The 17,430-nt window shown below is 38.8% G+C and overlaps 1 protein-coding gene across 1 annotated transcript in view; it reads right to left on the minus strand.

Moving 5' to 3' along the window:
* EDIL3 (EGF like repeats and discoidin domains 3) overlaps nucleotides 1-17,430 on the minus strand; it is a 389,354-nt gene that overhangs the window by 119,988 nt on the left and 251,936 nt on the right. The window contains exon 6 of the mRNA XM_027827522.3: nucleotides 11,330-11,511. Within this exon, the coding sequence (XP_027683323.1) occupies nucleotides 11,330-11,511 (182 nt within the window). The remainder of the gene's footprint in view (nucleotides 1-11,329; nucleotides 11,512-17,430) is intronic.

Below are 17,430 nucleotides of genomic sequence, written 5' to 3' on the forward strand. Positions count from 1 at the left end.
TCAATGTCAAGTTGACAGGAATATAAGTAGCTGGGTCATTCCATTTACCCTTTTAAAATATTGGTACAACATTAGTCTTCTACTAGTCTTATGGAACTTCCCCAGTGTTCCAAGACTTATTGAAAATCAATATTAGTGGCCGAGAAGCTCACTGGACCAACTCTTTTAAAACTCTCTAATACAAGTTATCTGGACCTGTTGGTTTAAAAATATCTAACATTAGTAGCTGCTGTTTAACATCTGCTTAAGTTACTGCTGGAATGGAAAATGTTTCACCATCATATGACTACATCACTTTTCACACCTAAATATAGAACAAAAATATGTATTGTACATTTCTGTCTCTCTTGCATTATTATTGACAAATCTTCCATTTCTATCTAGTATTGGACCAATACCACTATTAGAATTATTTTTGTTTCTAATCTATTTTAGAAACTCCAATTTACTGTCCTTAACTGTGCTGGCCATAGACATCTCCTTGTGTCCCGTTGCTTCCCTTATCAATTTTCTGCAATTCCTAATTTCTTGTTTAGATTCTTTACTACAGCTTCACCTTTCTTCCTTTTTTAAAATAGCTGCCTTCACTTTCCCTCTAAACCAAATTATTATTTTAAAACCAGTACAGCTTTCTTTCTTGACTTTTTTGGGGATTGTAATTTTTTGAGCATCTAGTAAAGTGTTCTTAAATAATTCCCTCATCATTCATATTTTTTCAGTTTAATTTTTTCCTCTATTAGGGAAGTTCATTTCAGTATTTTAGGAGATAAGACGTAGAACAAATAAAACTGTGATGGCTGCAGTAAGGGGCTAGAGTAGGAAGATTAGAATGCTTGGCTGCTGATTAAGATTTGTGTGTGTGTGTGTGTAGGGGGGTGGGAGGGGCTTGGGAGGACAAAGGTGGAGAACACTTATATCCTAAGCCCATAAAGCAAGCAAAGGGGCTAGCAATGGTAAAGAAAATAGCTCTGATTTATAACTGGGATTTTACAAGAAAATAGTTGGCATTACTACAATAAGCAGAGTGACAATTTTGATCATCTCTAGCCAGAAATTATTAAAATAAAAGTATAAAGATGTGAATGTTTCTCCCCTTTTAATTAGAAACAATGTCTGGTGTCACTAATGAAGCAGTAAGTATTTGGTTAACATGGATGTTATATTATTAATATTCTAAACCTATAGGGAAAATCAAAGGTCAGCAGAACTCTTAAAAAAAAAAAAAAGAGAGAGATGACTGAGTTTGCCTTTAATTTGCTTTCAAAAACATGGTCATTGACCCTTTAAATTGCCAGCCAATTACAAGCATTGTAGTGTCATTACTAATTACATGCCGGGAGCATAAATTTAAAATAGCAATTTCAGTTTTCAGTTCATCAGGAGAATGCAGGAAAATGAAATTGCATACTAATTAGTTCATGTGTGTCAGACACCTGAAAGATTAGGGGGAAAACTGCACTCATTACAAGTGAGTTATAAGCAAAGTACTCAAAAACTTTCACTTGATGGGCTGCATATAAATAAAGAAATTAAATGACAAAAGATAATGATGTTACGGGCAAAAATAGCTACAGTCTGAATATAATTATACTTTGTGGGACTTTGTCCATTATATAACAACTTCCCTAAGAATTTTCTTTACATTGGAAACTATGATAAAGAAACACGCTATTGGTTTAGATTCATTGAACCATACGTTAATTTGCTTTCTACATATATATGTATCTATAAATGAGTTTCTTGTTTCATATCATTCTACCTAATCTCTGTGAAACATTCATTCAGTTTCTGAAGAAAAAAAATTGCCATTCTGAGAGCCTAACTATTCCATCAATCAGAACACCATGAAGGGGATGCTCTACATGGACCTTCTCCATCCTGCACACAGAGTGGATGAGGTCAGCTGATTCCACAGCACTGTTCCACCACTCCCACCCTGGCCTGGATCCCACAGGGAACCTTCTTCAGGGGCAGCACTTACAGATGGGGAGGCAAAAAGGGGTGGGCTGAGGATGGAAGAATTGTTCCTCATTTCCCCTTTCCCTCAAGAACTGCAGGAAATTGGCCAGAAAGTTAATAGATTCCAAGGCCAGAAGGGACCAATGTGATCCTCCTGTACAACATAGCACATGGACCAATCCCAAAATAATTCCGAGAGCAGATCTTTTAGAACAAAATCCAATCTTGATTTAAAAATTGCCATTACTAGAGTCTTGGTAAACTGTGCCTATGGTTAATTAACCTCACTGCCAAAAATTTACATTTTATTTCCAGTCTGAATTTGTCTAGTTTAAACTTCCAGCCATTGGATTGTGTTATACATTTCTCTGCTGAACTGAAGAACCATTGTTAAACATTTGTTACTCATATAGGTACTTATAGACTGTAAAATTAAGTCACCCCGTAACATAAGAACAGCCATACTGGGTCAGACCAAAGGTCCATCTAGCCCAGTATCCTGTCTTCCGACAGTGGACAATGCCAGGTGCCCTAGAACAGGTAATCATCAAGTGATCCATTCCCTGATGCTCATTCCCATCTTCTGGCAAACAGAGACTATGGACATCATCTCTGCCTATTCTGGCTAATAGCCATTGATGGACCTATCCTCCATGAATTTATCTAGGTTTTTTTGTTTTTTTTTAAAAACCCTGTTATAGTCTTGGCCTTCACAACACCTTCTGGCACAGAGTTCCACAGGTTGACTGTGCATTGTGTAAAGAAATACTTCCTTTTGTTTGTTTTAAACCTGCTGCCTATTAATTGCATTTGGTGACCCCTAGTTCTTGTGTTATGAAAAGGAGTAAATAACACTTCCTTATTTACTTTTTCCACACGAGTCACGATTTTTTCAACCTCTATCATATCCCCTCTCAGTTGTCATCTTTTCCAAGCTGAAATCTCTCCTCATACGGAAGCCATTCCATACCCCTAATCATAACCTCCTCTTTGTTAACCTAAATAGATGGAGCTCTTTGAGTCTATCAGTCTAAGACAGCAGTTCTCAACCAGGAGTCTGCAGCTCCATGGAAAGCCGTGAGCAGGGTTCAGAGGGTTTGCCAAAATAGACCAGGCTTCAGCCCCAGGCAGCAGAGCTCGGGCTTCAGCCCCTCACTCACCTCGGTGGGTCACCCAGGCTGTGGGTCAGCACCTGCAACAAGCTTTACACCTGAGTATGTAAAATAAAAGAATATTCTGTTTTTTTTATTTTTGTACCTATATTATCCTTTTCTTTTTTATGATATATGTTTATTTGTTAACTGTATAACTATCAATTTAATACAGCTTTTAATCTACTGGATATGCAGAAAAGCAGTTGTTGTGACACAGGTGGGCCATGGACTTTTTATAGCATGTTGGGGGACCTCAGAAAGAAAAAGGTTTTGTTTTCTAATAATTCTGATGGCTATTCTCTGAATTTTCTATTCTCTGATTTATCAACATCCTTCTTGAATTGTGGGCACCAGAACTTGCTACAGTATCCTGCAGTGGTCACACCAGTGCCAAAGATAGAGGTAAAATAACCTCTCTACTCCTTCTTGAAATTCCTCTTCTTATGCACCCTTGGATTGCATCAGCTTTTTTTAGCCACAGCACCACAACGCGAGCTCATGTTTAGCTGATTATCCACCATGAACCCCAAATCTTTTCAGAGTCACTGCTTCCCCTATATGGTCCCCCATTCTGTAACTGACCTACATTCTTTGTTCCTAGATGTATGCATTTACATTAGCCATATAAACAGCATATTGTTTGCTTGTGTCCAGTTTACCAACAGATCCAGATCACTCTGAGACAGTGACCTATCCTCTTCGTTGTTTACCACTCTAATATCTGTGTCATCTACAAACTTTACCAGTGACGATTTTATGTTTTCTTCATGGTCATTAACATTTTTTAATCAAATAGCAGAGGGCCAACAACTGATCCATGCAAGACCCCACTGAAAACACACCTGCTTGATGATGCCTCCCCACTTACCATTGCATTGTGAGAACTATCAGTTAGCTAGTTTTTTAATTCATCTAATGTGTGCCATGTTAATATTATATCATTCTGTTTTTTTAATCAAAATGTCATGAAGTCAAATACCTTAGACAAAACTAAGTATATTATGTCAACATTATTACCTTCATCACCAAACATTTCATCTCATCAAAAAAACATGTCAATTTAGTTTGACAGGATCTATTTTTTCATAAACACAGGTTGATTGGCATTATTAATCAAGTCCCATATCAGCTGCTCCATTATCTTGCTTGGGATTGATGTCAGGCCGCCTGGCCTATAATTATCCATGTCATGCCATTTACACTTTTTAAAAATTGGCACAATATTAGCTTTCTTCCATCTTCTGGAACTTTCCCAGGGCTTCCAAGACTTATTGAAAACTAACATTAACAGTTCAGCAATCTCCTTAGCCAGCTCTTTTAAAACTTTTGGATTCAAGTTATCCAGCCCTTCCAGTTTAGAAGTGTCTCCCTTGAGTAGCTACTATTTAACATCATCCAGAGATACTAGTGCAATGGAAATAATGTAATCACAATATGAGACACTATCATCTAGTTCTTCCCTAAATACTGAATAAATATTTACTGAACACTTTTTTGCCTTTTCTTCATTATTGTTGACAATTCTATCATTTCCATCTACAAATGAATGAATACCATTGTTAGGATTCTTTGTTTTTAATATATTTTTAAAACTCCTTATTGTCTGTAACTTTGCTGGTCATAGATTTCTCCTTGTGTCCCTTTGATTCTCATCAGTTTTCTACAGTTCCTAATTTCTGATTTATATTAATGACTATCAATCCCCCTTTCTTCCATTTGTTATACATTTTATTAGTATCTGTTATAGCTACCTTCACTTTCTCTCTAAAGCAAAGCCTTTTCCCTCAATTGTGGAATTGTAGTTTTTTTGGGCATCTAGTAAGGTGTTCTTAAATTATTCCCAGTTATTATTCACATTTTTCTGATTAAATTCTTCCCCCAAGTTGATCTGATTCATAATTGTTTTCAGCTTTGTTAAATTGGCCCAATTAAAGCACCAAGTATACATGTATTACTGGTCTGGACTTCATTCTGCTTGCACATTATAAATATGATCAAGTCATGATCACTTTTACCTAAGCTTCCATTAATATTTATTTCTGTGGTCAGGTCCTCTTATCTGTTAGGACAAGGTCTAATAAAGTTAATGCAGTATCAGGCTATATTAACTTTCTCGTAGCCTCCACATCTGCCTGTGAGCCTTCACTTTAAGGGAGATTCTAAGAGGTGCTAGATTGGCCTCCTATGTAGTCTAGCCTCAGTTAAGGCTAGATTGTTCTTAGGCACAACCCTGCAGTGGAGGCAATACAGAACACCACCTCCCTTTGGTGAGGGCTAGGAGAGACCAGGGATTGCAATGTGAAAATTAAATAAATTCTCCCAGGCTCTTGTACAAGGGTGAGGTCTGAGACTCCTGCTGCTTCTCTCCTTTGCTCCCCACCTTAGAATATCCTGGTTGGAAGGGACCTCAAGAGGTCATCCAGTCCAACCTCCGGCTGAAAGCACGGCCAATCTCCAATTTTTGCCCCAGATCCCTAAATGGCCCCCTCAAGGATTGAACTCACAACCCTGGGTTTAGCAGGCTAATACTCAAACCACTAAGCTATCCCTCCTCCCTCCAACTGCCCTCGCTCTGTGCACCCATGTGAGGACCAGGGAATATCTGCCCCTTAATGAGTATTTTACTGGTCAGAGAATGAAACTGGTCCAATGCAAAGTAGAATGCATGCATGAAATCTGATTTTTCCAATGGTTCGTATCTCTGAGAAATCAAAACCAATTTCCAGCAGAACCTCAAAGGCATTTCTCCTTGACAAGGACTATTTCCCTTCCCAATTTAGATTTTTTTTTTTATCCCCAGTTATTTTAGCACTAAAGGTATTCAGAAAAATATTGCAAGATTTTTTTTTGGGGGGGGGGAGGGAAATGTATTTTTATTTCCACTCTCCCCCTACTAAAAAGTAGCTCAACAATTTTTCTTCAGGTGCTAAAACAGAAGTTACCCTTGGGCAGAGATAAGCCCTGGAAAATTTCATTTCAGTAAGTGAAAGTTTCAAAATGTTATGACTAACTGAAAACAGGTTATAATGGAAATGCTCAGGCAACCTTAACTATAGCTATCTCTAGTGCTCCGGCTATAATGAAACTATGGAAAATCTCTAGTCTTAGAAAATGCAACGCTAGCTCTCAATGTTCACACCAAACGTAAATTTTTAATGTCTTTTCTGAAAAATCCACATAGTAAACTGCAGGGAACCTTATTTATGCCCAGGAAGAATGGTTGGATGGGATCTATTCCAAGACTCTAGATAAACTGCTGCAGTTTCTAAGAATCACCACAAACATGACCATCGTTCATTCTAAGTGCAAGGGGGAGATGGAGGGACAAAGTAAGAAAGACTCACATGTGAGAGAGGCTAGGCACATTACTTAAATACCATTGTGATAAAAGTTGTATAAGAATCTGAATAGGATAGAAATAACACTACCTAGTGTTATCTGTCACTCTGTGTCCTTGGGGAACCAGGGCGCAGTATCCAACCTGTCTGACTCACAAAGGACCCCCTCCCTCCCAGACTCTGCTTGAACCAAAGCCGATCAGAAGAAAGATTTACAAAAAGCAATGAAAAGGCAGTGGGAGACACACCTAAACCCCTTGGACAAGGGTGACAGGATTAAGAAAACTCCCCTAGCCTCATTTGCATCGAAGATGGGACAGGGAGGCATCTCCATTAGCATACAGAATGGAGAACAGAGATTCCAAGGCAAGAACCACACTGAACTATGGGACCAAAAAAGCAGGAAAGCACTGCATGATGGGGGAATCTCTGCTCCAGATGTTAATGAATCCATGCTTGCACATACCCAGCTCAGTAGTTATCAGACCAATTCTAGTAATAAATCCTTTATTGGTATCCAAAATACTGAAGCTGCCTAATTCCATTGTGAGTTCTGTGGTAAACCCAGGACAAACAGCTACAAAAAAGGGAGGGGTAGTAATTAGTCCCAAGGGATTAAAAGGCCTCTCCCAGTCCACTGAGGAGATAACCAGGGGGAAATAAGGTTGAGTTGGAAAAGGGGTTGCTAGGGAGCTAATTAGGTTCAGCTGGCTTCAACTGGTGGAGACCTTTTTAAACCCTCCCCCGTGTGGAAGGAAGGGAGAGGAGAGAGTGAGAGAAGGAGGGAAGCTACCAGTAGGCTAAGGCCAACAAGACACCGAACGCTTCGAGGAAGGGAGGCTACACTCCACCGCCCCAGAAGGGAAGGAAAACTAACACAAGGGACTGATCAGGGAAAGGAATAACCGGACCCTGTGCTACCTGTAAGGATTTGCCTTGCCCAAGCCGGTGTCTCGAAGGCTAAAAAGGACTGAGTCTGCTGAGGAGAACAAGGTACTTTGCCACAGTTCCCTCAAAAGAACACCGCCCATAGCAGGAATGATGAGTTCCTATTGTCTAGTCTAAACAAAACAACTTTGGTATACTCCCTCAAGGCATCAGTTTACCCATAAACAAATCTAGTGTTCTCCCTTGAACCATTGTTCTTTCCCTACAAAAACCCTTACCCTGTATCCAACATCTGCACCAGTTCTACTGTGACTTCATCTTCTTCTGACTGATCGTACTGGGGTGCTCTGCCTGTCTCCAGCACTCTGCACCCTCAGCTACCACCACCAGCTAGGACCCCCAATTGATTCAAGGTTCATGGAGCGGTGAGAACCTATCTCTCTCTCTCTCTGTCTTTCTCTCTCTCATGTGATCAGTTATAGTTTTCCAAACCTGACTTTTGTAATTAAATTTAAGTTAGATTTAATATTATAACTGTTTTGTTTGTTTGGCTCCCTTATGGTTTTTACCTGGTAATAAATAACTTTCATAATTAAGCTGGTTGCTTCTCTCTCTCTCTCTCTCCTCCCTCTCCCCTTCCGTGGGTGTTGTTTGGCTTCCTTATTCGCTCTGCAGCAACGCTCCTCATACCTAAGATAAAGGTCCCTGCAGCGCCCAAAAATCCTGTGGGGTTTGCTTATCAAGTGGGTTACTACCAGAACAACTGTAACGTGAAAGTGGCGACAGGAATGTGCTGAGCCTGGGACATATGAAGGTGACAGCTTGGAAATGCTACTCGACCCAGCCTATTGAGTCCAGTGAAATATAAGGCGTCAGCTTGGGAGTGCTGATTAATCCGATGCTCTCAGACGCACTCTGTTAATGTGTGTGTGTGTGTGATTCTGGGGCTGGTAGAACCCAGCCCTGGGGAACCTAGGTCCTGCAGGATAGTTCCATTGGGAGGGAACTAGCAGCAGGGAGAAGTAGAGCTCTGTATGAGAACACAAGTGACACAAGCAGTACGTTAATAGAATTACAGAACACTGCTCCCCCAGAAGAGTAACCCTAATAAATGAGCATACCCCCAAAGTAATGGGAAAATCTGGTAACACTGTGGTAAGTCCTGTAGCCTGATCTATAGGTTATGTATTAATTATATTGATTACTTAAGAATTCCCAGTTATCACCTTGAGGGTTGTCAGGTTCTTGTCTCAAGATTAGGGCCAGTGTTATCTGAAGTATTATATAGTTGGGAACCCCGACGTGCACAGCTGTAACTCTCACACTGTAGGAACTCTTCTATATTTACAAATAGTTTATTAATACATTTAACACAGTCACAAACACTCCAACTGAGTAAGGTAGATCGATACTACAGAAAGTACATCTGAACCTCCATATACTCACACCATCCCTTGCAGAGCAATTTGAAATGTTAGCCATCATCTTCCTCATCACCATCACCTTCCCCCTTATCACAGTGGCCATCATTCTGGCACCTTCCAAGGGCTACATTTCTCTCTCCTACTACCCACAGGCTGGGATGCAACTTTTATAATATGTTATGCTGACACCACTATGTCTGCTGCATATTCAGTAGGGGTTTCTTCCCCTCTTTCTTATTTATATTTCCTCACCTTACTAATGTAACTAATGTACTAAGGTACTAATGTCACCTTACTAATGTTGGTGTGTTCTTCTCCTATGGGTTAGTATATCAAAGATCTCAACTTATTATCATATATGTCAACTCACTGTCACGGCACTCTCGTGGTTAGTCATCTGTGGATGTTGATTCCTGTTCCTGTGGTTAATAGAGGTCATTATGGTCAAAATTCCCCCTTGCAAATTCTATGTTCAGTTCCCCAAAAGTTACGGGAGACCGTTAGGTCATTTATCTGTGCCAAAGTTCATAGGCCTCAAGCCTTATGCTAACTGCTGAAATGAATGTCTTACAGGATATAAAGAAAAGGAGTACTTGTGGCACCTTAGAGACTAACCAATTTATTTGAGCAGCTCATGAAAGCTTATGCTCAAATAAATTGGTTAGTCTCTAAGGTGCCACAAGTACTCCTTTTCTTTTTGCGAATACAGACTAACACGGCTGTTACTCTGAAACCTTACAGGATATAGGTTCCCTGCATTACTGATGAATATAATGAAACAGAATATAATGAAGGCAAGGCAGTGAAGATAATGAAGGCAAGCTAGCCCTATAAGCTACAGTCCTTAGAAGGGCTGACTGGAAAACAAAAATTTAATTTCACACAAAAGACCTTGCTATATTTTTTGTGAAAAAAATGTATAAAGAGAGTGCCCCATGAAGAATAACTAACAGCCCAGTGGTTAGGGCACTGATATAGGAAATGAGAAACCTGAGTTTAAGTCCCTCCTCTGAATCAGGCAGAAAATCCCACCATAATTTACTGGAGACAACTTCCTGCTAGCAGAGCCTAAAAGGACTTCCCGCTAGCAGAGCCTAAAAGGACAATTTACTACTTCATGTTCCTATTTTACTTTTAAGCTAGGTTCTGACTCCAAGAACATACTTCTGCCCAATTCCCTTTCCCTTATTCTCTCCCCTTCCTTCTCAATAAATTTGTTAGTCTCTAAGGTGCCACAAGTACTCCTTTTCTTTTTGCGGATACAGACTAACATGGCTGCTACTCTGCAACAGGTGGTTTTGAAATTTTTACCTGTAAGAGATTTTGGACCTGAAATTTAGGTAAGTAGGAAAAGTGCATATAACACTTGTGAACATATATTATACCTACTAGTCAGTAAGTGTCCACAAAAATAACACAGGGAGTCAATGTGAGAACTAAAATATCCCACACGGAACAAAAACTATGCAATTTGCATGTGAATACTATTAAGCATATATTTTACATATTTGACTTACATGAGACCATATAGAGACTAATATGAAAGTGGCCCCTGTTATATGTTACATATGAGATTGGATTGTAACATCTATCGCCATGCAACAAGCTTTATTAGGTAACAAATAGTTAAAGTAGCTAAATGCTAGTCCAATACACACACATCATTAAAAACAAACAAAAAAACAACCTATACAAATCACCAGCTAAGATTAGCTACAAATCTGATATCAAGCTTAAAACACTACTCCTTAACATATAGCCATTGGATTTATTATTCCACTACTTTGCCATTTGTGTAGTCATGAATCCACCTGTGTAAATAACTACACAATTTGCATGGTAATGAAATCCCATATCCATTGAGCGGACATTACCATTTGCAACTTTCCAAAAATATTTTTTTTCTGGGCAGAGATAAAGTATGGACAATTTCAGCCCCCAAAGGTATGTTTGAGAACGTTACAAACATCTGAAAATGGGATTCAAATAGAAGACATATCAATCTTAACTACAACAGTTACCACTGCATCTGCTATAATGCACGCTGACTTATTTTATGTGGGCATGTGTGTTATGTTGCTAGACAGAGAGGATACAAATAGAGGGTCCAACCCTAAAATCCCTTCTTGGGCAAAATTCCTAGTAAAGCAGATGAGAATTTTGTCTGCAAAAAGATGTCAGAATTGGGCTTATGACTTTATAAGTATCAAAGGCTGTCCATCAACAGCTGCTGCTGCTAAATGCTACTATAGCACTAATGAACAGAGATGTGGCATATCTGAAAAGCTGACTCTTTGATAAGAATCTGTTTTTATGTACAGAAGATTCTTACAGTTACAATGGATTATTAGAGTGTGTCGTGTTTTTATATAAGATTTGTATATTTTACACACAAAAAAGCTGAAATTAGGATCCTCTCCCACCCACCTTTAATCTAGGATGCATTTATGACAGTGAACAAGAATCCTGCTATTAGTTTACTACTTATCTTCATCAGTTTCTTAAATGACTCTGGCAATTGAGTCTAGGAGATTTTTTTTTTTTCTCCCACAACTCCATCTGTTACCTGAATCCATGGCCATCTGTCATTTTCTGCAGCAGTCCAAGCATTTACAAGACCCTTCTTATTAAGTCGTGCATAGTACGGATACCATTTCTGGAGCCCAAAAAGAGCCCGATGGGTGGATGATGCAGTAATTTGTTGGTTTGATACAATTCCTCCTTCTATTCCCAAGGGGCCAGAGCATCCTGTGAATGAAAAAAGGGGAAAAATGAATACAACTGAAATGATCGATTACTCAGATTCATGACTGACATACTTGGAATAGCGGTTAAATTAATCCAGGGTGCTACTGGTTTCAAATATGTTATTAGCAGAGATCTAAAGCATCTAAGAAGCACTGTACTTTCATTAGAACTGAGCAAACAGTGCAAAAAAATTGTCCGTGAATAGTTAATTACATTCAACAACTGATTAACTTCATGACTCCTTTTTGTTTGCTTTCCACAAACATTTGAAAGTCTGAGTTTTATGAATGCAAGTATTCACAAAAATGTACTCTAAGCCTGAATGCTGCAATATTTGCTAAAAACAAATTCCAAATTGTATAATTACTGTAAAATTGGCATGTTGCCATTTGTGCTGTGATGGTTAGTCCTCTAGCCAACACAGTGGGAATTGTGAATATTGTAATTGAATAAATAATTGGAAATTTGCACTGCATTGGTTAGTTACATAAATAACCTTGTATTAAGTCAGGTCCCTGAGTGGAGCTCCTTTTGTATCTAATTGATGCAGCACAAGATGTATATTCAGTTGCAATATTTACAATTTTATTATAAACTTTTCTGTGATGCTCATCACCAAGGTACCTAAGCACCTCAAGAATGTTAATGGATTTATCCTCCTAAGACACCTATGAGGTACTACGACATTTGCACATGATTGGTTATGCAAGTCATTCAATCAGGGAACAAAAATAACAACATGACTTACATGAGTAACCAGCACAGAGAAAAAATTGACTATTCAGACTTCACAAATATTCTGCTGACTGAGAATAATTTGCTGGAAAAAAAATGCGAATTATTTCAAGTGAATGTGATTTTTTTTCCCCTGTTCCAAAACAATTCACAAGGGGAAATTCATTACATGAGTTGTTTGTAAATTATTTGCTTAGCTCTCCAAAAGATCTGCAAGTTTGTGGGCCATATATACCTTGGGAATTTGAAACGGGACAGTAGAGAGCAGACATTTACAGGCATTGATCAGGATATACAGTTGAGTGAACGACAGACACAGGGATGGATTTAAGTGACCAGCTGCAATTTTATTAATTTATCACTGGGAAGTCGAGTTAGGCACCCACCCCCTGCTCCCACATACCAGGCATTTAACTGGGTCTAAAAGTGAGTTACTGGGCTCCCACCATATACCAATAACTCAAGGTAAACCCTCCTTGGCCTCCCCCTGGGACTTAGCTCACCTCTGAATTCTCTCTCTCCCTCTCCCTAAAATATGGGATAGTGGTAAACAAGGAGGGACCACAGTCTGCAAAGAGTTCACATGTCCCCTTCTCCTACAGGCACAAGGTCCACCAGCAAAATCTTGGGTCTCATTTACCTCTGGGAGCTGGTCCTTTTCTCCTCACCTTTATCTGCACTAGCCACGGGGGCTACGGCAATTAGCTTCTTGCACCCCTATCCCTACTGCCTGGCACCTATTTCCTGCCAGCCCTTAAGGTCACAGAGTCAAATGTCAGCCTCTCCATGTGACAGATGGACTCCATTAACCCTAAAAAGCTCAGGACCTGTGTTGCAAGTGTCCCTGTGTGTGATCACTCAGCCAAATGCCTACAAAATTATCCAGGCAACTGCACAGTTCATACTTTGCCTGTTCCTGTTGATTCAGGTTGGCTCAACATCTGCCTGACAAATTCACCTTACAAGCATCTTTGACCAAATCAAAACATGCTAAGTCAATTCCACATCCCTCTGAATCCTAATTCTTGCAAGCACCAAGCTAACAGGGACAAGAGGCTTTTGAAAAATCTCAGGAGAGTTTACATAGATGGGGCAGAGGTGCATCAAAGCCACTTAGCCCTGTGCCATCAGCCCAGGCAATGGGAAAGCAGAGGACTCAAGTAGGAGGGGGCCAGACTTATCCTGCCAAGCATGTGTTCTTGCAGCCTCTCCTCTTTCTCCTCCAATATCCTGCTGTCCTATCAACATCCCCTCCTGTTGATTAGGAGAAGGGAGACATTTCAAACCATATTTGCACACCTGAATATAGGCATTTCCACCTTAAGCATTAACTGAGAATTAATTCCTAAGCGTTATTTCTGTAAAATCCTTACTACACACTGTGATAAACTTACAAATAATTTAATTTAAATAGACAGTGGGGAAAAAAATGACTATTGCAATTTGCTCCCTTTCCCCGAAGCTGTGGCAGGGAGGCAGCACTGGTAGTCAGTAGCAGCATGATCTCAGGCATTATTATATATCACTGACAAATGAGATAAATATAAACCAAATTGTAGTTGTGTTGACTTTGGGGTGAGGGCTAAAAGGCCTCTAAAATACTTGGAGGGGCTCCATGTTTATTGTTTTCCAAATGACAAAACCTGCTCTCTGTTCAACCACAAAGGATGCTGGATGAAATCCTGCCCTCACTGAAATCAATGGCACAGATCTCAACAGGACAGGATTTCACCTGTTATTTCTAACTGCCAGCCAAACTCAGTCTGAAATCTAGAAGCCTAGTTCTGTTTTTCTGGGTCACCCACCACCAACAATTTAGATTCTGCAATTAGAGCTTAATTAATAATTCTGTGGATGTGCAGGAATCAGAATGAAATTCAGTTCACTCTCCCACAGCTGTATTGGCTCTACAGTGGTAACAGGAGAAAAAAAAATAGTAAAACCTTATCTTTGTCACTGACAAAGGCAGACATGACAAAGAATGGGAGTACTTGTGGCACCTTAGAGACTAACCAATTTATTTCCTTTCCTTTCCTTTTCTTTTTGCGAATACAGACTAACACGGCTGTTACTCTGAAACATGACAAAGAATGAACCTGAGGAGAACTGTTAATGATGTGCCATTTTTACATAGTAAAATCCAGCTTGAAGGTTGACACACCCAGTTCATCAGAAGGATTTTGGACCCCTTTCTAATTTGTTAAAATAAATCCATTGAGCCTGAGCTCAGTGGACCGCATCGTACCACCCTACTTGTAACATTGAGCAGAGCACTTACTACGCTCCATCAACTATGACCATATACCATCAGAATTATATGTTTTCCCTAGCTTTTTTGGGATTAATCCTAAAATCCACAGCTAATTTCTAGATCCAGGGAATAGTTACTGCACTGTACGTTTCTTACTGTAATTGCACTTGTCTTGATTTGTCAGATTGTGCTTTGTCAATTTGTTTAAGGCCATGTGTACACTTACAAGCTTACAGCAGCAGAGTCGCTCATGCCGTCACATTATGCCAATGGGAGAGAGTTCGCCCGCTGACATAATAAAACCAGCTCAACCAGCGGCAGTAGCAATGTTGACAGGAGAGCTTATTTTGTGACTTATGCTGGCAAAAGTTATGTCACACAGGGGGGTGTTTTTTCACACCCTTGAGTGACAAAAGTTTTGCCGACATAAGTGCTCGTGTAGACCTGTCCTAAGAATGAGACCCAAAACTCACAGTTTGTAAATGAAAAATCCTAAAATACAACATTGGAGATTTTTTTTAACTTCAATGTGCATTCCAAAACATACCAAAATGAAGCACATAGCCAACATTAGACTAGGTATTCATTTCTAGATAAAGATAGCAAGGCATATAGAACAATCATAGAGAGATTTGCATGTGCAGTTGTAAGATCCACATTTAGACGGTTATTGTTATCCAAGGTAATATTCAATAACATTAGATATTTTCAATTCCACCTTTAAAGGACATTTAAGAAAGAACAGATCACACAGATAAATGCTTCCCATTACTGAGGCACCTCAATTATATTCGCATAATGGAATGATTGGTCTATCTATTATTGAAACAAAAATCAGTTTAATTACACTTTTGGTCGGTGTTATAAAAGGCAAAATTCTACTCTCAGATCGAGATCTCATCTTGTGTGCTGTATTTTCCCATATTCTGTTTCTACAAGAGAAGAAGAATATTAGCCAAGATCTGCCATGTGAATCTGAGATCAGATATTTGCCTTCACAGAACATGGAAGTGCCTTATAGTTAAAGTTCTCTCAGAAATTGTTGACTTGGTCATGAAAATAAACTCAGTTGTGAATTATTTTAAAATCATGTTTTAAGACAATCTGTTTTAATTTGCGCAAGTGCTGTAAAGTTCTAGTTTGTATTATGCAGTTTGTTCTGACAGTTCTCCCTAGATGAGTTACAGCTAATAAATACAAAAAATATGAGTTATGTTATTAAGTGTGAAAAATCCTTGTGCTTTAGCTCAATGTATGCAAATTTTATTTTATTTTATTTTGTTGTGCAAATGTGAAATTTGCAAAAATATTCTCATTTGCACAATTACAAAAGCCACATTTTATTTTTTCTTTCTGGTAAACAATGATTCTCAACAAACTTACTTCTGAAAAGTCTCAGCTGAAGCACACCATACATCAAGTTTATGTCAACTATTTTGCATCATGGGAGTATTGGTAATAGGACAACTGCTGCACAGGATTTGCAATTTGAGTCACAGTTTAGATATTTTAAAGATTGCTTTTCTTTTTCTGCAGATTAAGACCTAAATGAGTCTTTTTAGTGCTCAGATGCAATGACATGTTGTTGGGTACTAAAACTGAAAGAAGAAGAAAAAAACCAAAAACCCAGAGCTTTTTGAAGATTCTTCTCTTTTTAAAACAAAGCTGAGGTACATATTTTTTCTCCAGAGCTTATACCAGCTGTACTCCCCCCCCCCCCCCCTCTCTCTCCTGGCACCTCCATATTACAATCCAAAGTTAATTTAACAGAATTCATGACAAGATGAGAAATTGGAGCCTCAGAGGGAGGCAGTTGCTTCACTAAAGTGAATCTGTGCAACTCAGGCTGGTCAATCCCTGTCAAAGTAGGCATGCACTTTTATGAGTTAATGCTGTCATATCAGAGTCTGACAGTAAAGCTTGATAAAAAAAATAAAACGTGTGAAAGTTGCATAGCAGGTTCATGATGTAGAATACGGTTAGGAAGATTTTCTCATCTGGAGCTGTTACTGGAATAAAAAATTCTCAGACAACTGGTGTACACCGAGTGAAGTGCCACTGTTGCTTCTCTTAGACTCATTAAAAATAAACCCACACACGCAAACACTATGTACAGAATTCACAAATTTAAGAGGAATGCCAATAAACCTAATGGCCATGAATGGAATCAAGAAAATGTAGGAATTAATGTAATACACACCTTCAAAAACCTGAAGAGTTGAGAACCAATTTACCCTTTTAATTCTCCCAATAACCAGCATCAGTTTGGAATGAAGATAAGCACTAAGGGGTTGCTTTAGCATATAAGAAGACAGATACAACAAGAGCACAGGATATCACCAATATGAATCGAAAAACAATTGGCCATCTTTCCAGGTTTCACTTCTAGAATACAGGGCTTAAGGATCAAGTGGCCTCTGCCCAAATCATCCAGCCCACAAAGGTAAATTCCATTATCATCCACCAACTAAACCAAACCAAACCAAACAAGTACTGCCCCATTTGTGCCAAAAATTGCTTTATGATATTTTCAGATGGATATTAATATAGAAAAATGCTATTGATTTATAACCTTAGTAGGTGAAGGGGCAAATCTTTTTAGGAATGATTCAAGAGAGAATAATAATAGTAATAAGCAAAAAGATCAAAGGGTAAGTCTTAGTTCACTGGACAAACGTGTTTACTTGAGTGAGTTTAATGCTGACTTCCATAATTTATTTCAAGCTAGAAGTTAAGTAAAACTTCCAAATATTTTAAATGTTGCTTGAAAGTGTGTAGACTATGCCCTTGCAAATAAGAGAATAAGATTTCTTGTTACTTAAGATGAAGTATGGCTGATTATGCAGCATGAATACATAGCTTTCATTTATTTGGTTGGTATATCTCCAGAAAATGTAATAAAAACAAACAGATTTAAAATGGAAGGTATGCAA

The sequence above is a fragment of the Chelonia mydas genome, chromosome 5 (genome assembly GCF_015237465.2).
Source record: "Chelonia mydas isolate rCheMyd1 chromosome 5, rCheMyd1.pri.v2, whole genome shotgun sequence".
Classification (NCBI taxonomy): domain Eukaryota; kingdom Metazoa; phylum Chordata; order Testudines; family Cheloniidae; genus Chelonia; species Chelonia mydas.